We start from the raw sequence: 23439 nt of genomic DNA, 5'->3' as shown, positions 1-23439 counted from the left end.
AATGTTCCAAGATGGGAAACCTTCTGGACCTTATGGGAAGACTGGGAGTATTTGGGAATAATGAGGAGACATTTTCTGAATGTTGTTTACAACCACAAAATGACCCCTGAAATCAGGAAGCAGACACTAATATTCCAGTTTTCGATTACTTTGCCAGTACAGTTTTGGCATGTGAGTAACAAGTGATTAGGAGACCAGCACTGATGAATACAAACAGTGAAAAGCATCACATCTCTTCTTCCGGAGTTGTTTGATTCGTTGCGGATGACATCAGAGTGGAGTGAGTGTGCGAAAAACCCTCCGACGCCCTCATCTCTCCCCGGTTACCAAGCATGACACAATGTCTGCCGGTATAAAAAGGTAGAGCCACTCCTATCCAGGCTCCACTTGTATGTCTGGAGACCACTCCGGCGTTCTGCGGCGAATAAGGGGAGGAGGCAGGCTTCTGTAGGGATCCTGACATCGTACGTGAAACGTGAAGGACAAGCAGCAGAGAGGGAAGAGGAGAGGATGGCCACGCTGGTAGAATCTGCAGATATGGAGACTTTAGGCGGCCAAAGCCACATCGGGGCTTCCCCGACATCCTCCAGCCCCTCGCAGCACTTCAACGACAGCAAATTCTACCTGCTGGTGGTTATCGGGGAGATCACAACAGAGGATCACCTCAAGTGTGCCATTGCGGATATAGAGAAAGGTAAGCTGGGGCTTTGTGAGGTGGGTGTAGGCCACTAAGAGCTGAACTTTACGCCTTAATAACTACTTGAGCAAGGATATAAAGCTTGGAAGTTCATCTTGTACAGTTTAAAGCTCGTTTACATGGTTTTAAACGGTGCACCTGTTCGCAGCCCAGGACTTTAGGCGCGGCGCAATCGGCCAATTACGCATAGCTTATTAATGAGTAATTGAAATCTATGCGCATTTTTTCAGATATTTTTGAAGCAGATGTTGCTCATGATAGAGTTCTAGAGCATCCACTCCCAGATGTATCACTACAAGCTATCTATCTCCAAATGGGCTAGTCGCATTTCCCACCTCTTTTAACCCACAGGTACTTCCCTCACCTCCCACCCGCCGTCTTTTAGAGCTGAGTAATTTATTCGGTATCATATTTATATCAGTAGGCCCAATTGTTGTCATGCACACATGTGAGACAGGTCTTATGTCCTCATAAAGCTGACAGCAATGATTCAGCATAAAATTTCCACAATGCGTCAATAATGCAGCTTTTCGCATATCTGCAACTCCTGTACGTCTTACGGGATTTTATTAAGGTGCGTCAGGCTTTTGTTCCAACAGTTCACAATTCTGGGGGTGGGGGGCGACAGCGGAAGGTTGTGTCCGCTCGCACTCAGTTTATGTTGTGCAGTGAAGCTGGATTTCTTTTTAGTTAAATAACGCTTTGCGTTTTCTGTAATGATTAATTGTCTGCGATAGCGGAACAACAATAAATCGACGCCCCTTTCATCCCGTGGGAACGCTTCTCCATCTTCATCATTATCATCCCGCATCCAGTTCTGTCATCCCACACCGGCTTGTGGGCGTGGCCCTGTCCGCACTGCGGTCCCTACGGAAAGCCACAAGGACCTTTCTTCAGACAGCGCTACGGCTGCTGCTGAGGCCTGCCTCCCAGGCTGGAGTGCACCGTTTGTGTTAGGGAGGAGTGCGAAGAGGAGAATGTGGCGCAGTGACAGTGTGGGTGCAAATAAAGGTTCTTTTTACACATGAAGGCAAAGAGAAAGCTCCTAAAGAGGACATACTAGCTTCATTTTTTTTTTAAAGGTTGAATGTGCTGCTTCATACAGATAAAAGTGATTTGAGTTTTCTTTCAGAGCTTCAGCACATTTTAAATTCCCATTTGAATCAATAATGTTGAGTATCGTGGATCGTAAATCTTTTAAATGAAAGCTCATAAACTATGTGGCATAGCAGGGGAAATCTTCTTGTTTGGAGTGAACTCCTCTGTTTTGTTTAGGTTTCATTTCCTTTATCAGTTCTTCAAATCTACATGATTTTTCTTGCTCATTGTTTTGACTTGTTGATTAAACAAAGAGTAACTGCAGTTTCATTGTGTTTTAAGTTTAGGTCTACTGTTTAGGTTCAGTTTACTTGAAAAAAAATGGCACCTTTCCTCCTAAACTGGCTTCCTCGCAGGCTATCATTAGCCTATGACACTGCGTAATTATGGAGTCCACAATACTATGACTCAGCACAGCAGGGGCTAACATAGCATCTGGCCCCTGGCTAAACACAAAAAGCACTATAGATATTTCCTATTATAGATTTTGTTTGCCCATACCAAATCAGTGACAAGTCTAGACACGGTCACTCTTAAATCCTTCCAGTGAACTGGAAGCAGAGGATCAACATAGCAGTTGTGTGGGTGACTGAAGCCCTCTTTAATGAAGCTGGTTTAATTGTAATGTCTGTGAGCTTTGATTGATTCCCAAACAGAAAAGCTAACGTTGTTTTTCTCTTTGCTGGTATTTGCCTGTGCCTCTGTGTGTGTTGCAGGGATCCGTTCATGGGACGCCAACCTCATTGACTGCAACCTGGACCAGGAGCTCAAGCTGTTTGTCTCCAGACACTCTGCTCGATTCTCTGCAGATGTTAGAGGTAAACCGGAAATAAAAGACATTTGTGCTGATAATTTCATGCTGGATCATTTTTACACGGTGTTACGCAGATGGGGATGGATTAAAGGATAAAAAGACTCAACTGTGAGGGGATGTGGCGACTCTGTACTTGGGGGCATTTTTCTGGCATGGTTTGGCTCCATTTGTCCCCTTAGATAGAACTGTCCCTGCAGATCATTACAAAGCTGTTCTGAGTGCTGATTTCTGTTTTTTTTTGTTGTTGTTTTTTTTATCTCAATGGGAGGGGTCTCTGTCTAGACAATTTCCCCATCCATTATGAACAAGGGGTCACTGAAGGGTTTCCCTCTTTCATAGTAACCCAATCTCAACTCTTTCTTGCTCCTTTGGGAGCTTTCAGACTGACATTCAGATTCATCATCATCTAAACACCAAATATCAGAAAATATCTTGTAAAAACAATGTACTCTGTGGTCTTCCATCCCTCCAGTTGAGATTGAAGTTCTTCTCAATTCAGTATCAAAGTGCAATGAGGCTGTTCTGATAGCATACGGCGACTTATAACCTAATTGATACCCTGTGTTATTTTCTTTTTCCCTGACACAAAGATGTAACAGTCTTCACTGCACGCTAAACAAAACGACGAGAAATGCAGATTTTCAGAGATAGAAGATATGTATTTGCTAAAGTAAACATGATACATACTTTACCTTATATATAAATCCCACATACAAAGTCTTGCTTACCTTTAGTATCTCTTGCTAAATAGTTTATACATCAGGCAGAATCCTTTTTTTTTCTATCTCTAATCTCCAAACTTAATCTGATACATTTATTCATATATATTAATGCTATGTACATTTTTATTGTGCATTTAAACAAAAAGACATTTTTAATAAACTGATTTGGTTCCAGTAGTGAGCGTATCCAGGGATAAGACTGAATAAGGCAAGTTATGGGATGTGAATCACAAAAGAAAATATGATATGAGTTCAATACATTTCTGCTTGAGAGAAAACTTCCATTCCGTATTAAAGGTTCGTATTAAATGTGTTTGATAGTGTTTCGTGAAAACGCATGATGTGAAAATGAGAAGAGTCTCACTGCTACCTCTGTGCGAGTCTCCTTTCAATTGGATCATCCTCCAATTGTATCCATTTTGTACATCGCAAATGGTGCCCAAGAGGCGACAAACTGAGAATTTAATCAGCCCCACCCCCCTCACTGGCTGTGTCTGCTAGGGCCGCTGAGACAAATACAAAGTGGAGTTTAACGACATTGTCTCTGATCTGAAATAGTGGAGCTACAAGTGAACTATCCAAAACATTCTCTATGGCTGCAAGAGCACACGCACGAGGCTTCAGGAAACAGCCAAATGATCAGTAAAGCCCTTCTCATTTATCGTTTACATTACATTCATTTGGCAGACGTTTTTATCCAGTTGACTTCCGTCTGACTAGTGAGGAACAGATTAGGGGAGCAATGTAGGGTTCAGCATCTTGTCTATGGATGATTCGACATGTAAACTGAGGAGGGTGGAGATCAAACAAGTGATTTTCTGATTGAAAAACAGCCACTCTACCTCTTGAGTTACAGCTGCCCCCATTGTGTAAATATATATATATATATGTTTAATAAAGAAAATTATTGAATGGAATTTGAACCAAGGTCAAATCTTGTTTCTGTTTGATAAGTCTGAAATAATGAAACCAATCCAACCCTTTACAACCACGTTAACATGCAAACTAAAAAGCAAGTAATTTCACAATCTATGCAGCAATTTTTTGGCAGTTAGTTCGACTTATTAAGCAAAAAGGAGCATGACACGGGGCTTTCAAGATCCTTTTTCCTGAGTCTACTTTCAAATGGTGCATTTATTTGAACACTTAATGGAAAACCTCATGTCCAATCACCTAAAAACTGTTGATGAGAACAGTATTCTATAGAACATACTTGCCTTCTTGTGTATTCTGTCACATCTCTGTCCGCTGTAACTTCCTTTCGGTGTACTGAGCATGCAGGTTTCATTACCTATCTCCGGATACACCCTCTCAGCATTTTAAGGCTTGGCACTTTTATAGCTGTATCGTTTTCAAGGTGAAGGCGCAGCTCTATTAAGATGGAACAGATTCAGTCTGGTCAGACATGTGGTCTGTCAGTAGGCAGTATGGCCTTGACGGTCAGCAGCAGTCAAACACTCTGCTTGGCTCTGCTCCACACTGTGAATGACTGGCAGCGATTCATATTTGCTTAGATGCATTACAGAGTGATCCACCAAACAAATGCTGCTGTAGACTATTAATTATATCCGTACTGGATGTACAGAATAAGATTCAAGTAAACACAATGACTGATATACAATGACATTTGGTGAAGCTCCGGTTTCTCTTTCCCTTTAATCTCACCTTGCTTTTGCCTTGTTCCCATCCTCCATTTCTCACTCCACATCTTCCTCCGGTGTGCTGTTGCCTAGATGCACAGTTGATTTGGGAGTAATTAGCATCGTTGGATCCCTGGTGACAAGTGTGTGTCCATGAACATAAAGAAGGGAGGGGAACAGGCTAAGGAGGAATGGGGGGGTTGAGGGGAATGGCTGTAAATGAAAGAGAACTGGGAGGAAGGGGAACCAGAGAGGGAGGGAATTGTTCTGAAATCATGGGTAAGGAAGACAATGCAGACAGTTCAAATATCATTAAGAGTCAATTCTTTCTAGCTGGGATCCTTTTGTTCTCTTGTATTGTGCGCCTTGACAAGTGTCTTTCTCAAGCTGAATTTTTAACTTGTCATAAATCGTCTTCTTAATGTGAACGACAGAGCTGGACTTGAACTGGATTGAAACTGATTTTATTGCTTCGAATAGAAATGTATCATTTCATGTATGAAACATAAATAGTCCCCTTTACAGGAATATACTTTGAAAAATGTGGGTAAATAATGTTTCCTCTGAATATTTGAGGAGAAAATTGGTACCACTCTCATGTCTGTCAGTGAAATATGAGCCTGCAGCCAGCAGCTGTTTGTTTCAAAGGATGAAAAGAGGGTTCAATTTATTCAGCCATAAAGAACCTGAAAAGCAGACTGATATATTCAACTGACATTGATCACTGAAACCCAGAGAATGAATATGTACAACTTAAAATGACAGAGGCCTATATTCTACATAAAAACCATTAAAACAACAGCGGAAAAGTAGGGGGAGCGAAAACAATTAGTTAAAATGAAGCTGTTGTTTGTGGGTTTTTTTTGCTAGACTAACAAAGTTCTAATAATCATCAGAATATGTACCAAAATGTCAAACAAACGCCTGCACCGAGCAGACAATTACTGCATCATTCAGCTGCTGTATTATTCATTTCAACAGCAGCTGCAGTAAAGAAAATTCAAATAGAGAACTTCACACAATGCTTTTTTTTTTATTTTTTAGTACGTTTACCTTTAGCTAGAACTGTCTGGAGGAAACTATTCAGTGGTGTCAGACGCAGGAGGACAAATGCAATTATCTGTCAGCTTGATAGATGACATACCATCCATCATATTGTGCACAGGAAGCCTGGACCCAACAGCAAGTGAGTTAAACTGGAGACCCTCAGTCTCTCTCTGATGGATATGTGATACTTTTGATTTAGATTTCCCAGCACAGCGTCTTCATTACCTTAAAACTCAAACCACAAATCCATTAAGAACACTTGCTTTTGAGCTGGAAGATAACATAATAACTTATGATCGGTAGTAATTAAAATCGCAGGCTTTGATCATTGAATTTGACCAAGATGAAAATCTTCCTCATGCTTTCTCTTGATCCATCCAAACTGCTCCTTACACATGCTGACGGTATCTGTAAATCAGTAAGTCCATCGATGTCTGCTTTCAGGTGCTCCTGGTGGCGCTAAGGCTGGATTCCCCTCAGAGGCCATGGATTGTTGTCTGTTTTGTTTTTTACAGGTGTAGCAGCTGGTTGTCTGGTTTTTGTTTCTATTTTTGTTCTGTTTCCCCTTCTTTCCTCTTCTTCTTTCCTTGTCCCCCGGTCCGGTTCAGTTCTATTACATGTCATATATTGTAAACAGAAATAAATAAATGGGCATCAAGGGGAGCTTTACATTTATAAAACTTCCCTTGGCAAAGCAAATCTGTTTGGCATCAAAGGTATTCAGATTACAATTCTGCTGCCATAATGCTGAACAGGAGAAGGGAAAAAAAAAAAAAAAAGTCCATCGATTGGTCATGCATCTGTATTTGTTGCTTGTAGAGTTGTAATAGATGCAGATTTAGGGAAAACACATTTTCCAAACAGGTTGTCGTTCAATTTGATGAGTTAATCTCTAAAGGTTATGATTGAACGTGATTTAAAATCAAACGTTGTTGATGGGGTTCAGTACCACGTGACCCTGGTCACCGATCGATCAGCGAGTCAGACTGCTTCACAGTGGTGGTAGTGCCATTAGCTCCATTGTCAGACATGTTATGTGTGCTGGTTCCCTTTTTAACCCTGCTGTGTGGGGACACCAGACCATGTGACACTAACTGTTCTGCTCCAGGGGCCTCTGTCTTTGCAGCTGAAAGTCACTGCTGTCAGTTATTCTGGGTGAAGGATAAGACTAAAGAAAAGATGCTGACACACACAGGAGATCCAAATGAGGATATTGAATAATAACCCCGACATGTAGGGTCTGTTTAAAGCAAAACAAATGGGGATTTTTTTAATTTAGTTTTTGGTATGGTGCCATCCACATTGATGTTGCTTTTTGGTTCAGTCTGTCTCAGGAAGGCTGTGCCAGTCTTGCATTTCCTATTCATCTAGTAGGAGAATGCTTGGCGATGCATGTCACATTACTTCGCCTCCCGCTGAGACAGAGCCACGATGAGCATTGAGGTTTTTTAAATCAATCAGGGTAACTGTCAGCATCGAGCAAGCTCGACTGCATCTGTCATTTTTGACATGTTAGCTCAGACACATGATGATATCGGCCGCTTTGCTGAGTTCCTTTATGTGTAAGGACTGCTGTGTTCTCTGTTTTAAAACAGAAAAGGCCAGCAGGGAGGGCGCGACCAAGAAAGAAAAACAAGATGCTCCTATATTACATTATCGGTCACAGATACGACTTGTGTACAGAAGCATGAGTAGGATGAAAACTAGACTTAAGTGATTGATTGCGTTCTTATTTCACAGACCAGCAATAAGAGAGCTCTCAGAGGAGCTCTGGTCATCAGTTTGAGACTGCTGCCTCCTCAGATCCAATCTCAGCGGACCTGGTTTCTTTCTCAGTCCACTGGGTTTGAGTGATTGTGGTATCGGGCCGACACAAAATTCTCTTTGAATCTTCCAGTGAAGTAGACAAACAAATTAAAAAATTGTTATAGAACAAATATCACAGCTGACAGTTTTGTCTTTGAACAGGCAGAACGCAGAGGAAATCAAAAACAGTCGAGAAAATACAACGTCTTAAGTAGAACCATTCATAGCCTCATCACTGAAAGGACATTTTTCCCTGAATGAATTGTGATCTTTTGGCTGTTCTCCCCAAAGAGCAAAATGCTCAAGTATTATGATATCAATACATTTAGATTTAGAGTCTACACTGGATAAATCATTTTTAAACTTATTGCTTTATTTTGTTTGGCAATGACTTGGCATTTCAGTGTATACTTAGAAAATATCAGCCACAATTTTCCTACTGTATAGAGATGTTTCACTCATGTTTAAAATCAAATAAGCCAAAAACAGTCACATGACTTGTTTATTTATGAACTAGTCCTCCAGTCGAAATGACCGCCTCAACCATCTGGTACAACCCATGTCAGCAATTCCATTTTAAAAAGAGACACAAAATCATTTTGTTTAGAGCAGGAGCGTCCATATTACCACTAAGACTTTGATTTTGGACTACTGAGTTTCATACCATAATTGTTCTTTCACCCTTTACTTGACCTCTGGACCTAAGTTTTGTTTTCACTTGATCTTCAGTTAGGTTTAGGCACCAGAACTACCTGGTCGGGCTAAGAAAGAGATTATCATTTGGATTAAGACATACATTTTTGCACCACGGGTGAATTATCTGATTCTTGAGGTTGAACTTTTTCAAAGATGAAAAGCCAACTGGACTTCCCAGTTTGCATTGTAAATTGCCATTTTTGAGTAACTCACCTGTTATTCAAAGCAGCTCCACCTATGATATTGCTTAACTTTAAGTCTTAATGGTATTTTAAGCTCTAGGAACCAAACCTGCTGTAATGCTGAGAACTTGAACAAAATAGTCAGCCACAAAACTGGAGTTTTTTTTTACTTGGCTTGTTATTGGCTTCATTTCTCAACCCTGGAGGCTGTCGCAAGTTTTCAAGACATAAATACAAGTTGTGATGAGAATAATGAACAATGACACTAATTTCACCTTAAGATAAAATACCCAAACATGCAGAAAAGAACTGGAAAACACTTACACTGCCTCCACCCAAAATGACAAAAAAAAACAAAGGTCTTTATGTCTTTCAAGCATCTGCCATGGTATAACGTTCCTATGAAAGCTCAAAATTAAACACACACCAGGAATATTTCTCCCTCCAGTCAACTTAATCCATATAACAGAGTGTAATAAAAACTGCTAAAGGGTTGACAATTGCCTGGGAGATAACGAAATAAAGTGTGATTATTTCAGCCTAATGGTCATATGCTGTGTGGAAACAGCAGCAGTGAATACAGGGATTTTTTCATTGGGAGTGACAGTCCTGCGAGGGAACGGGGGGGAGTTAATGACTGTGTGCTACATGAATAGTGTCTGCTGTATGAAATATGGACGGGACGACTCGGCCGAGCAGCCACACAGCCGCTGCATTGTCCCGCCTTTACTTTCTATCGTCAATGCTTCTGTATTATAAGATTATATCCATGAAACACTTCAAAGTCTTCCCACAGAGCAGAGCTACATTTTATTGCTTTCAGTCTACAGGCAGCGTTATCTTATTTTCATATGTATAATGTGTCTTGTATCAGTTGGTTATGTTGAGATATGTTCATTTAAGAGTTTTAGAAGAAATATGGTTGCGATTGACAAGAAACAAAGAGGCATTGTGGAATTGATTCACATGCTGTAGTCTGATGTTTTCCTAATCCCCCCTGACAAAGCACATAAAGCAGGATCACAGTCATTACCTTAATCAATCACTCAAAACCTAAGATGATTGATTTTGAGCCTGTCACACCCCACTGTTTTTTCATCTGTGAGATCAGTCTCATGAGATAAAAATGTTAATTGTGGAAAAACGCCACCTTATATTGCAGTGATTGATGATGTTGTTGTTTCAAAAAGCTAAAATCAAGTCAATTGCTGGTCAATTAATTCCATAATTTAGTAGTGAATTACTCACAGTTTAGCATTTTTCAAAGCACAGATGCTAAATTTTCCTTCACTTTGTGAAACATAAATATTTGCTGGTATTCTGTGGCAGAAAATTGAATGTCAGGGCGTTTGACATCTGGAATCTTCATCTTTCATTCTGCAACATGTTTTCCCTTCCAGACAATTTCAGGTTTTTTTAATTGAAACTTTTCCCTTTTGACTCCTGACATCTGACATTTATTTTCAATCATTCACGTCTATAAGATATAATCCCCCCCTTTTTTTTTCTCACAACGAACCCAGAATATATGCAGATACACAAAGAGAGTTGAGTTAAATGATAAAAAGGTTTTGATTTAATTTGATAGAATAGCATTTTAATGCACCAATAATGACAATAAAGCTTTCTTTAAATCTTTTACTCATGAGTTTTAGCTTGAAACACTTTGGTTTTGGATAGAATCATTTGAATTTGATATAGGGACTGTATATATAGGGATATAATGTCAAGGAGCTTGTCCTTCATCCTCCAGAGATTTAATCCATTTTAGAAATCAAGAGCTTTACTCTGCAGAGACTGCTGACATTTACATATGGTCATATTGCAGCTGCCAGATGATCCGTGTTTGATTAATAAGTTGATAAACTGGTGGAGCACCGACTTTCATAAGAATCAGAGGAGCGAGATCGGTTCACTGCTGCTTTGAAATCCCTGTTTTGTGGTGTTATAATGTAAAAGAGCACTGATTCTATTTTCTTTTTTTCATATGTGTGTTTAGGGCAGAGAATTCTTCATCATAAAAGTAATATCCTGGAGACGGTGGTGCTTATCAACCCTTCAGATGACGCCGTCAGTACTGAGGTAAAATGAGCTCCAACGGATATTTTATCCCTCTTTTGAGCAAACAATTCAGAGCAGGATTGTTCTTCAGCTTGATGCTGCTGGCTGGGATGAAGAAAATGGACCACATAAATGCTCAATTTACTGCTAGGACAGCAAGTGCAGCCATTTATCTTTTTCACAATTTAATTTGAAGAAAGGGAGAGACAATCGGGATCAAAGGTGATGCATGATTTTCTTCCGTGTCACCGCTCCTTTTCACTGTTGCCTCCACCCCCCTGACATGTCTGCAGTCAAACTGTGCATTAATAATAACTCACAGCACAGCAGGACTGACTGGGCCGGTCGCCCAGAGCAGCTGATGCTGTTGAAGTAGAATTAAAGACCAGCAGAGAGGGGAAGAGAAAGAGAAGAATGAGGATGGATGGAAGCTTTGCAGAGTGGACAGCAAGAGAGCTAGTTGGCTAATTAGCTAATGGATTTGAGTGACCCTGAACCTGTGGTATTTCAGATACACTAAATCTCTAAGCTGATTGCTGCAGCGGTAATGCAGAATACAGGATTTCTAGTATTTCTGAAGCAGCTGCCATGAATTAATAATGCTTTCATTTTGTTCACATAAATGCCATTCTTTCAGTTGAAAAGTTTTTTTTTTTTAAATTTATTTGCCTTTATCACAAACACTGAAATCAATGTTTTTTTCCACTCTTGGTTTTCAGGTTCGTTTGATGGTCTCAGACACTGCCAGGCACAAACTTCTGGTCCTGTCAGGGCAATGCTCTGAAAACACTGGAGAGCTGATTCTTCAGTCTGGATCGTTCTCTTTCTTCAATTTCATAGACATATTTACTGATCCAGAGGTGAGCCGACATGCAGAAGTTTCTTATGATGACAAAAAAAAGTCTCAATAACAGGCAAACAAGGCAAACAGTACAAGCTGCACTACACCACTGATTATTGCAGTGTATCATATGACACACTAAAAGGTGCAATATGTAAAAATAAATGTAACCATCAGAGATAAAAGAAGCAATAGTTCAGACATTATGTATTTTGAGCTATTCTGTAGCTAACCAGCTTGTGAGTCCAATGCCCACCTGTAATTCTACTCTTTATCTCTAGAAGCAGTAGTTAGTGTCTAGTGTCTAGTTTGTCCTGTTTCTAAGACTTCATACACATGAGGGGGAATGGAAACAACTGTGCGAATCGCATCTGACCTGGAAAATATTTAAAAAAAATATGTGACTCACCAGCAGTTTCCCATCTAAGCTTGCAAACACTTACTGGCATCTTCCCAGATATGATGTAATCCCAGATATAAACATCATTTCTTACTGAAGAAAAACTCAAGCCATCAAGCCATCACTTGACAAGACAAGGCAGCCTAGTTTACTCACTTTGAACCCATCAGTGGAAATGTATCTAAGTCAAAATTCTTTTAGGATTGCTTCGCTAGGAGATAAAATCTAGTTAAAGTTCAGTCTGCCCTCAGTCCAACATGAGAGAAAGAGTTTAAATTTCTCATCTCTTGTCAATTCTATTGAGAAACACGTTCATTCATGAAACAATTGATATTGGACAAAATGATCACCTTGTTGTACTCCCATTTCAGTGGGTATTGCCATTTACCCTAAACCACTACTAATCCAGCCAACTGTCTGAATTTAATGTAATTTCAAGTCAGCACAGATGATACCAACATACCTCTTCCTAAAGTTTTAGGGGTCGAAGAACACAAAGTGAAAACAATTCAGCAATTTGCGAAATTTAATTTTACTTGTGGCATTCAATTGAATGATTAAAAATGTATCAAGTCACAGTTCTAAACAAATTTAACAACTTAGTGCACTGTAGTTCAAAGGTCGCATTCAAACATTTCTGATTATTGTAGCAGAATTTGGTGATCGTAAATACAAACACCAGTCGCTCCAATGTGCTGTTGGGGTGAGAAATAAAAACAGCCCTGGACGGGATCTAGATAGAGACGTAGCGACTTTCACAGGAAGGTATAAACTGTGTCTTTGAGAACTACTGGCAAATTATGATTCTGAAATTGCATTGATTTTATTAAGAACTCCTAAATACTAAAAATGAAGAATCACTACATTTTTTCTCATTAAACAGATTGGCGAATTGCTCAGCACCATTCACCCAGCTAACAAAGCCAACCTTACACTCTCCTGCCCTGAACAAGGCGACTGGAAAAACTCCAACCTGGACAAACACAACCTTCAAGACTTCATTAACATGAAACTAAACTCCACTCTCATCCTCCCAGAAATGGAGGGCCTCTCAGAGTTCACAGAGTATCTATCTGAATCAGTAGAGATCCCATCTCCTTTTGACATGTTAGAACCTCCAACCTCAGGTGGATTCCTCAAACTCTCCAAACCGTGCTGTTACATATTCCCTGGTGGTCATGGTGACTCTGCTCTCTTTGCTGTGAATGGTTTCAACATGCTCATTAATGGAGGCTCAGACAGGAAATCGTGCTTCTGGAAGCTGGTGAGACATCTAGACCGGGTTGACTCTATCCTCCTGACCCACATCGGTGACGACAATCTGCCAGGCATCAATAGCATGCTGCTGAGGAAGATTGCAGAGCTGGAGGAGGAACAGTCACAAGGTTCAACAGCTAACAGTGACTGGGTGAAAAATATGATTTCTCCAGACATTGGCGTTGTGTTTGTGAATTTTCCTGAAAACCTGGATAATCCTGAACCTAATTACAGAGTGCGCAGGAATGTTGAGGAGGCAGCCCTCACCCAACAGTTCCTCAACAAGCTAAATTTGAAGATTGAACCTTTGCAAAGGCCAGTAGGGAACACTATAGAACCAATCATACTTTTTCAGAAGATGGGTGTGGGGAAACTTGAGATGTATGTGCTTAATCCATCAAAGAACAGCAAGGAGATGCAGCACTTTATGAAGCAGTGGACAGGAAGTGAAAAAGACACAACTTCCATTCTGCTTCCAAATGGAAAAGAATCTGAGTTCCCTCTTTCTTACTTGACTTCAGTCTCTTCTCTCATTGTGTGGCACCCTGCAAATCCTTCAGATAAGGTAGTGCGAGTTCTCTTTCCTGGAAATGCCACTCAGCATCACATATTTGAAGGCTTAGAGAAGCTAAAGCACTTGGACTTCTTGAAGCAGCCAATTGTCACTCAAAAAACTATGCCCTCCAGTTTGCCATCAACGCCTACACTAAAGCAAGCAAAGATGAAACACAGGACAGACAGCAAAGAGAGCCTAAAATCTACTCCAAAACCGTCACCAAGCAAAACCATCAGGAAAGAGTCAAAGGAGGAAACACCAGAAAAGGCAAAGATAGATGCAGAATCAACTCATGAGAAAACACAAAAGATAGAAAAAAAAGAAAAAATCCCACTGAAAAAAGAAAAGGCAAAAACATCTGAGAAAGAATCAAAAGGAAAGGCAGATAAAACTGCCCAAAATGAAACTCCAGAAAAGAAGAAGTCTGAAGTAAAACCCAAAACTGAAAAGACTGTTAAAAAGGAGGCTAAGGCATCAGTGGAAAAGAAAAAGGAGGTTAAAAAGGATGTAGCAAAAAAGGAGGACGCATCCAAACATGAAGGTAAAAAGGATGACAAAGTGAAGAAAGATGAGGCAAAGAAAGTTATGAAAAGGGACATTAGAAGAGACTCACCTATGAAAGAGAAAAAGGAAGAAAAGAAAGAGCTAAAGAAAGATGTCAAAAGAATCTCTAAAGATGTTAAAAAGACTTCCACTGCAGGTGAAGAAAAAAGTCTAAAACCAAAGCCCCTGAAGAAAGATGACACCTCAAAGAAAGATACAGGAGTTCCATCCAAATTGAAAGAGAAAGGAAAGTCGAAGTTGACAAAGAAGGAAACAAAGATGGAAAGTAGCATTCCGGCAGCGAGTGCTGCTGCTGTCACAGAGGACCCAGAAGCAGAAAGATCCCTAATGTCCTCACCAGAGGACCTCACTAAAGACTTTGAGGAGCTGAAAGCAGAAGATTTGACAGAGGATGATGCAACTGTTCAACAAAATCAGGAGACAGAAGCTGAGATGATCCACCATGAAGAAATGATACAGACCAAAGAGTCTCCAGAGGCTTTAGAGTCTTTGGACGAGGGTATAACCACAACTGAAGCCGAAGGAGAGAATGGAGAGACTCCAGAAGAGCCAGCTCTTAAGGGGAAAATCAATGGTAGCGTGTCTGAGAAGTTTGAAGATGAGGGCACTGTAATGGAGGAGACCTCTGAGGTAGGGGATTATGAAGAGAAGGGAGAGATTGAAGACGTTTATGAGCCACAGAGAGTGGAATTCGATAGAAATGTTCCCACCTCCAGTGCAGATGACCACCAAGCCAAAGTGAAACAAGAAGCTCACATTGAGGAAAATGACGTGACAAATAAAAATGTGGAAGAGGAGCATGTAAGTCCCAGAGAAACCGAGAAGCAGAATCTCTTTGCCTCAGCCTCACCCAAAGTGTCCTCACCGGTTTCTCCAGCTGCGTTTATCCACTTTGAAATGATTCCAGCTGGCATTGAGAGCTCCACAGCTTCTGATGATGAGAACAGAGATGAACCCCCTGAGGATTATACCGTCACATCTGGCTACACTCAGTCCACCATTGAGATCTCAAGTGTGCCTACTCCCATGGATGAGATGTTGACTCCAAGGGACATCCTGAGTGACGAAGCCACCAATGACGAGACGGAATTTCCATCACAGGATGTTGGCAGGTTTGAGAAATCAGTGTCAGGAGAGTTTGATAAAAAAAGGGTCTCTCCACTTCAGGATATGTCGGGGTCCGATCGCTCTCAGAGTGCGGCCACAGAGGGCCAAGACTACGACCATTCTGCTTCTACAATATCTCCACCTTCCTCACTAGAGGAGGATAAATTATGCAAGGAGTTTCCCCATGAAGAGAAAGCTGAAGGGTTTGCCACTACTCAAGAGTCACATGAGAAGTATGACACTGACTCAGCCAGACTCAGCTCATTATCCACAACATCACCTCTTGTTCGTTCTCCCTCAGTGGAATGTAAAGATACATTTGAGTCTCCATCCATTTTTGCTGCTCCAATCGAACTATCCTCAACGCTGACAGGGTGCACCAGAACAGCAGCTGATTCCTCCATCAGCCCAGATGAAAAGACACTGGATGGAGCTAACTCACCTCAGTCTTCAGGTCACACACCTTACTATCAGTCACCAGTGGATGAGAAAGTAGGAGGTCTACCACCTGTGTCTGAAGATAAGGCACAGGGTCCAGTCATTGTGGAGGTCATGAGTGATAAAGAAGATTCCTCCATCAGATTTAGCCCTGAGCCAAATGAGCCAGAACTTGAACATTCCTCTCCAGTGGAGAGGGTCGTGTCCCCTCCCAAGAGCCCACCTGAGCCTGAGCCTGAATCCCCAATGAAAAAGGAGAAGTCACTTTTCGATATAGATCCTAAAAGACCTGAAGAAAACAGCAATTCACTCCTGTATTCAGCACCACTGACCAAACAAGAATCTGACATAAATCTTTCCACAGCTTTTAAAGAAGAGAGTAAGATGTCCATTTCAGAGGGCACAGCCTCAGACAAGTCTGGAACTCCCCTGGAGGAAGTTGTAGCAGAAGACACATTTTCACGTCTAGCTTCAGTATCCACAGCCTCTCTGGCCACCAGTTCATTGCCAGAACCAACTACAGACTCTCCTTCCCTTCATGCTGAGGTTGGCTCTCCTCATTCAACAGAGGTAGATGACTCTTTGTCTGTATCAATGGTTCAGACTCCAACCACTTTCCATGAGGCTGAGGGATCTCCAACCAAGGAAGACAGTCCAAGGCCTATGTCTATATCCCCAGACATCTCACCTAAGGCAAAAAGCAGGACACAGACACAAGACGCAAAATCTCCAGAGCATTCCACCATGTCAATCGAGTTTGGCCAGGAGTCCCCCGACCACTCCTTAGCACTGGACTTCAGTAAGCAATCACCCGAGCACCAGTCAGTAGGCAGCAACTCACGTGCTACAGCGAATGGACCAACTGAGATTGACTATAGTCCATCAGATGGAACTGAGGTAAGAGTATCTGGAGAGCCCAAATCTACAGTGGATGACACTTTGCTTTTTGAGGAGAGTGATTCAGCCCGTGCCACCTCTGCAACCCCCTCAGATGCATCCCAGTCTACTCCCTCAGTCACAACCCCATGTCAAATGACAGAGATACAGCCTGCTGTGGGGGAGCAAACAGATAAGTCTCCAGTCACCCCAAAAGCATCTTCCCTTACCCTTTCTCCCCATTCTAATGAGCCGTCTCCTGTGCTAGGAGGTCCCCCAGCTAAAGAAAGCGCCAGCCCAGTTTCACCATCTGTGGAGAGAGTTGCTACATCTGACACACAGAAAAAATATGACAAGTCACCCTCACCTCCAAAAGCCTCTTCCCCATCCCCTTCTTTAAACCTTTCGAAAGGAGAGACTCTTTCCCCGGCCAAGGAGACTAATCCTTTCAAATGTGAGGATTCTGCATTTGAGAAAAAATCCCCACTGACACCCAAACTTCCTTCACTACCTAGTCTACCTCTCTCTTCTGATGCACACAGTTACAATTCTGCCTGTGGCTCCAGGGACCCAGACTCCATTAAGAGGAGTCCCTGTGCAGTGTCCAAAACGGATGTAGACCTCTGCCTTGTCACTTCTTGTGAGTACCGTCACCCCAAGACCGAACTGTCCCCATCTTTCATCAACCCTAATCCTCTTGAATATTTCATCAGTGAAGAGAATGCTTTAGATGATGAAAGACCTTTGGTCAAGTCAGGGGGAGGTCCCCCACCCCCAGGAGGTAAGCTTAGTGCTAAACAATGTGAGGAGACGCCGCCCACATCTATCAGTGAGTCTGCCCCCTCTCAAACAGATTCCGATGTTCCACCCGGGACAGAAGAGTGCCCCTCCATCACAGCAGATGCAAACATTGACTCTGAGGATGACTCTGAGACCCTGCCCACCGACAGAACTCTGACCTACAGGCATGCCGATCCTCCTCCAGTGGCACTCAGGGACGCTGCTCCATCTTCAGGCCACCACGATGTCTGTATGGTGGACCCAGAGGCACTTAAGGCTGAGGAAAACCTTCACAATGCTAATACAGATGGAGGAGAGAAGCCCAGCAAGAAAAAGCTCTTAAAAAAGTCCTCATCACCTGCTAGGAAGGCTGTTCTGTCAAAAGTGAAGGACTCAAAGACTGCCTCTCCTAAGAAGGGTGTCGGAGAGGGGAAAGATGCCAAAAATGCAACCAATACCTCTGCGTCCAGAGGTGTAAAAAGCACCACATTAGGTAGAGTACTTTTTAAACACTGTTCACATGAATGTCAGTTGTTTCTATTGCTGTTGAAATGTTATAATTTTTGGTCATCATATGTATCATTTTTTCAGGCACAGGTGGTGGAAAAGTATCATCTCTGCCCAGCTGTCCTCCCATGTACATGGATTTGGTTTACATCCCCAATCACTGCAGTGCCAAGAATGTGAATGCTGAGTTCTTTAAGCGTGTGAGGTCCTCCTACTATGTGGTCAGTGGCAATGACCAGACAGCTCAGGAACCCAGTCGGGCTGTCCTTGACGCTTTGCTGGAAGGAAAGGCCCAGTGGGGAGACAACCTGCAAGTAAGTTTCAAGTATCACTATAATGTTTACTTTTGATATTCCAATTCTGTAAAAGTGTACAGTCAATCAGAATTTGGCATTAGATGCTCTGAGACCAGATTTATTTTAAAGATGCAAACACAGCTGGTCAGCTTGTATTGCCATATACTAACCCTATTAGCCTTCTTTCATCACGTTTTGATAACTTTTGGTAGCACCTCATTATTTAGATGCAGATTATTCTATGGCAGCTGTAGCTGTAGAAATTATAATCTTGCCTTAAAGAGGCGTTCAGTATCTGAATAATGGGTTACAGTAGAATCTTCAAAGCTTCTTATTGCTTTTCCAAAGGTCTTTTGCTTTACTGTGTTAGAAAATGTCATAATAAAGGTAAGAACATTTTGTAAAGACTTATAATAATATGGCCACGCAGCAATGAGAATCCAACCACACCTACACTTAGTTGTTCAATAAAATCGAAAGTATTCTCTTTAGATACTTATTATATTAGTATGATAAGAAAATTATTTAGTATATTGCTTTATCATCATGTTTGGTAAGTATAAATGGAACGAAAAAGCCACACAGGTGAAAGGCATCGTCATGGGCTGCTGGCACTCACCCTCCTGTCGTCATAGCTCTCTACAAAAATCACAGTTAGTACTACTGGATAGATATCATTGGGCGTCACATTGATAGTGTAGTCCATCAGGTATTGTGGGACAGAATTATGGTCCAGTGTTTACCCTGCTACTAAAGATAATAATCCTTTGCTTTGAAGCTTGTTTTCTTCCAACAGCTCTTATCATGCATGCTACTTAAATACTTCCAAGTCATTTAACCGTCTTAATAGGTTGGATTTTTTTTTTTTACCTGAGCAGGGGTTATCTTGTAATTGAGAAGCCACAACATCCCTATCAGTCAGTTCCTCCGCCCATTTGTAAAGTGCTATCCAAAACCACAAGGGTGAAACTCAAAATGGTTGTACACAAATCAGTGGATGATGTCACAGTCATACATTAATAATGATGGTGACGTATGATGAGAAAACTTCATGATCAGCCAAGAGGCTCATTTAGTTTTTTTGTAATATTTAAATTTAGAAACCTCTCTCTGTCTGCTCTCAGGTCACGCTAATCCCAACCCATGACACGGAAGTGATGAGGGAGTGGTACCAGGAGACCCACGACAAGCAGCAGGAACTGAACATCATGGTCCTGGCCAGCAGCAGCACGGTCGTCATGCAGGATGAGTCCTTCCCAGCTTGTAAGATAGAGATGTAGGCCTGCTCTGCCAGAGATCAGGAGGGACCATTTTCTGTGGGAGAAAACTAAATCCATGTAGCATAAAGCCTGAGCAGACACTTAAACACTAAATTAAACCAGAGTATTAACAAGCAACAAAAGATACTGGAACTGTGATCGGATTCTGATAGAAATAGATCAAACAGAAGGGAGATAACAAATGGAATAAACCAGCATACCCGTGATTGTCCAAGTTTGCTAATTCGAGTATAGTTCCGATAACGCTGTTGTTGATATATTGAGTTTTCCCCGAATCCCCAGATCAACATTTATTGAGCTTTGAATCGATTTTGTTGCATTCAAGGAGCTGATTTTTCCCGCATCTGCTGTGCTTTTAAATAGTGGCTGTTATGCACACCAAAGAATAGAACAGCACTCTGCCACTGCCTTAGGAAATCAAAATGAATGTAGAGGAACTGGCAGGAGATTCGATGGGTGACTCTAAAGAACAGGTTTATCCCGAAATGTAATGGTGATGACAGAGCGAAATCGTGCTGATAAATTAAAGGGACACTTGACTCTGATGAGCATTAGAATGATGTCTAAACATCTTATTCGTCATAGGCCAGTCAGAGTGCTGCTAATGAAACTTTACCTTCTGTTGTTACGTTTGCTGAGTTTTAGGTATTATTCCGTCTGTTTTTGCCTGTTTTATGTTGCCGCTGATGCGTTTGAAATGATTTCTAACGTTATTTATTTATTGTCTCTTCTTGTTTGTGCAGACACTGTGCAACAGGGAGTTGCTTCTTAATGCTCTCGCTTGCCTTTGTCACATCTGTAAAATCTTTTTAGATGACTGCCTTTATTTTCAGATTATCAGCTTTATTTACAGAATTTGAATTCTTTCAAAAGGAGAAAACTTGATATGATTTCTTATAAATGTTTTTTATGTAATCAGTGAGCTATTGGGAAGCTTGCCTTTCCCCACTGTAAAGCTGGTGGAGCAGGATATTTTCATAAACCTCAAAATGTCTTGTTTTTCTAAAGCATTGTACTATAATTATAAATAGCTTTGCGGCCGATAGAGGTTGGGAGACACGCATGAGTTATGCTACATTAGGATCTTTCTCTTTTTTTTTTATGGGGGTTTTGCTCAGACCCGAGAATTAAGAACAGGGTTACAGTCATTTTAAAAAGGAAGGGGCATTCGGATTTTTGCAGGTTGCGCCGTGAGAAATGTACTACACAAACTTCAGTGATTGCCAGTGGCGCTTGCTTTGGGGCGCAGCAACGTCGGAGATTTCTGGGGCGGATACAGAAAACTTAGGCCAGACTCTCAGTGAGTCAGCTTCTAGGAGGGGTGTAGTCACGAGGGACGCAGCACACAAAGGTGAGAGTGAGTGACTTGTGTGTTTTTACACGTATGTAAAACAAAAACTGGACACTTTAAAGAACAAACAAGACACATACAAAAACTAACAGTACAGAGGCCACAGATCAACTTTGACAGGCCAGCTTCTGGAGAAACGTTCAACAAACTACCACATGATGATGATAGGCTTTGGTATTTTGAGCTACTCAGTGGACTCACCAACCTCAGTGGATATTTCTAAAATGACGTTAGGTGTTCATGATACCACAGACTGGTTTTCCCGCTGGAGAAACTCAAACTACCACCATGGACTTACTTTCAAACTGAACTGACATTTCTCTTGGACTGACATTTCTCTTTTCTCTGTCTTCTGTCCCTGCATTTTCTCTCTTTCTCTCTATGACTATTTATCTGCCTTTTTCTCCCCATCTTTCTCTCGGGAGAACTTTAATAATGTTTGTCTGCAGCTGTGTGGTATATTTGTCTTGTGATCTCACATCCTCTCTGCCTTTTCCCCAAACTCATATGTAACCTATAGCAATTAGTTTCAAGTGAAAATATTCATTAGTGCTTTCGGAAGTTTGTGTGCAATACCTCCTCTACTGTACCCATATGGCAAATCTAATGTAAGACGAACCACTACTAAAGAACAAACACCATTAAAAAATAACCACAATAAAAATCTGTTGTGAAAATCTGATGTTTTTGACTTTTCTGTCTACAGAGATTCAGAGCAGGTTGATAAATCTGTAAACAGTCGAACAAGTAATGCATGATGCAGTTCTTTGGCTTGTTAAAAACACGTTTTGGCTGGTAAATTTCTTCAGTTTACCTGCCCCGAGCAGATGAGCCAAAAGCTCATTTTTGATCTTGCCTGTGTCAAATATAGATATTTAAACCCTTATATCTCCTGCAAATATTTATTTAAGAAATCACAGGAACTATGGATTACTATTTGCATTTTGCACAGGCATAGATCCCACATCATGCATCCTACTGACTTTGGGGGAGCATAACTTCCCATGTTGGTTTTCAGCCTTGGCTTGACCTAACAGCAAGCTGTTCAATTTCTGTGAAATTTGGCAAATCTTCCTCTAAGAATTTGAGAATGTGTGTGTTTTACTAACAGGTTAAGCAATGGCACAGCTGTGACTGAAAGGCTTTGAGATATAATGTTAAATATAATGTGATAACCGTCATTATGCTATAAAATACACACAATTATAATATGCAGAATTCTCCCAAAATATGAGACATCACAGAAATTGTTGAATAAACAGTCCAAAAAACCAAGATATGCTCAGTGAAAGCATCTGAAATAGGTTTTCTGGATTTGTTATCTGTTTCATTCCAGCTGTGAAGGAGCAGACCACATCTTATTATCTTGGGAAAATAGAAATATCACCTGAATGCGTGGCTGCTATTTCCTCCAAAAGAAAAATACCTGTGGTGGCATTAGACAGAAACTGAGCTATGCACTGGCAAACCACCACTGCTGCTTCTGTTAAAGTAAAAGAAAAATGTGATGAAGAGATACATTAGAGAAGTGCTTAAGTGATATATATACATTTTATCAGAATCAGAATCACCTGATTTTCAGATTGACTGGAGAAGCGGTGACCAGCTCAGCCTGTTTTTTACCATTTTATTTTTCAATGGTTTTTCTTTTTCTTATTTCTTCTAGATATTTTTAGCGAGCAAATGCCCAACTCACGTCTCCAACAGTTGAAATACAGCGCTTTTTTTTAAAGTTCAAGTTTTTCAAGGTTAAAAAAAAATATTTATCCTGTTTTTCTATCCACTTTAATATTTTAGTTTGAGTAAAAAAAAAAAAGGGGCTTATTGTAATAACTTTTCTGATAAATCTTGAACAAATGCATCTGTCCAGGAACGCTTGACAGTGGCAGAGTCATAAGGTGCTGGAGCCTGATGCAGTTTTGGATAAAATGTCAAAATCATGTATGTTTTTCACAGTTGAATTCAATTAAAACAAAAAGCTACGTAAAGGATTTAGTATGAGGTCGAATAGAGTTCTTAGAAAGAAAGGTGGAACTGGACAACATCTAAATCAGGCTTTTGAAACAACTGGAATCTTGGAATTGGCCAAGAAAATTGCAATCTGTGCATCAAATACATAAGCTATATGTCAAAGGGATCAAGTTGAATTTAAGATAAAGCATGTTGATTTATTTCCAGCATATATTCCGCTTCCCTGTGTGTAGTGACCTAACACACACTCCAGGAATTCTGACTTAGAAAGCAGAGAACAACAGGAGGGAAACAACACATCAAGATAATAGGACTTGTCTCCATAATTTAAAAGCCTTTTGTTTTACAGTGGTGTGCCACTGCTTCTCGTGACTCACAGTAAGAGCACTGACCTCGTAAGCCAGGCTGTCAGAGCTATTTTAGCAAATATACTGCACACCAGTAAGTGAACA

General features: G+C 41.0%; 1 protein-coding gene across 1 annotated transcript; it reads left to right on the top strand.

Annotated features, from left to right (window-relative positions):
* Nucleotides 1-306: 306 nt before the first annotated feature.
* Nucleotides 307-21693, top strand: map1b (microtubule-associated protein 1B). The gene is made up of 7 exons (XM_072371375.1): nt 307-694; nt 2512-2613; nt 10702-10784; nt 11483-11623; nt 12888-18075; nt 18174-18403; nt 19510-21693. The coding sequence occupies exons 1-7, from the start codon at nt 511-513 to the stop codon at nt 19663-19665; spliced, it is 6084 nt and encodes a 2027-aa protein (XP_072227476.1). The 5' UTR covers nt 307-510; the 3' UTR covers nt 19666-21693.
* The last annotated feature ends 1746 nt before the right edge of the window (nt 21694-23439 follow it).

Source organism: Leuresthes tenuis, unplaced genomic scaffold, assembly GCF_036924035.1.
Source record: "Leuresthes tenuis unplaced genomic scaffold, fLeuTen1.0.hap1 SCAF_19, whole genome shotgun sequence".
Classification (NCBI taxonomy): Eukaryota; Metazoa; Chordata; class Actinopteri; order Atheriniformes; family Atherinopsidae; genus Leuresthes; species Leuresthes tenuis.
Note: the sequence above shows the minus strand (reverse complement) of the source record. Positions and strands in the feature narration are given on the sequence as shown.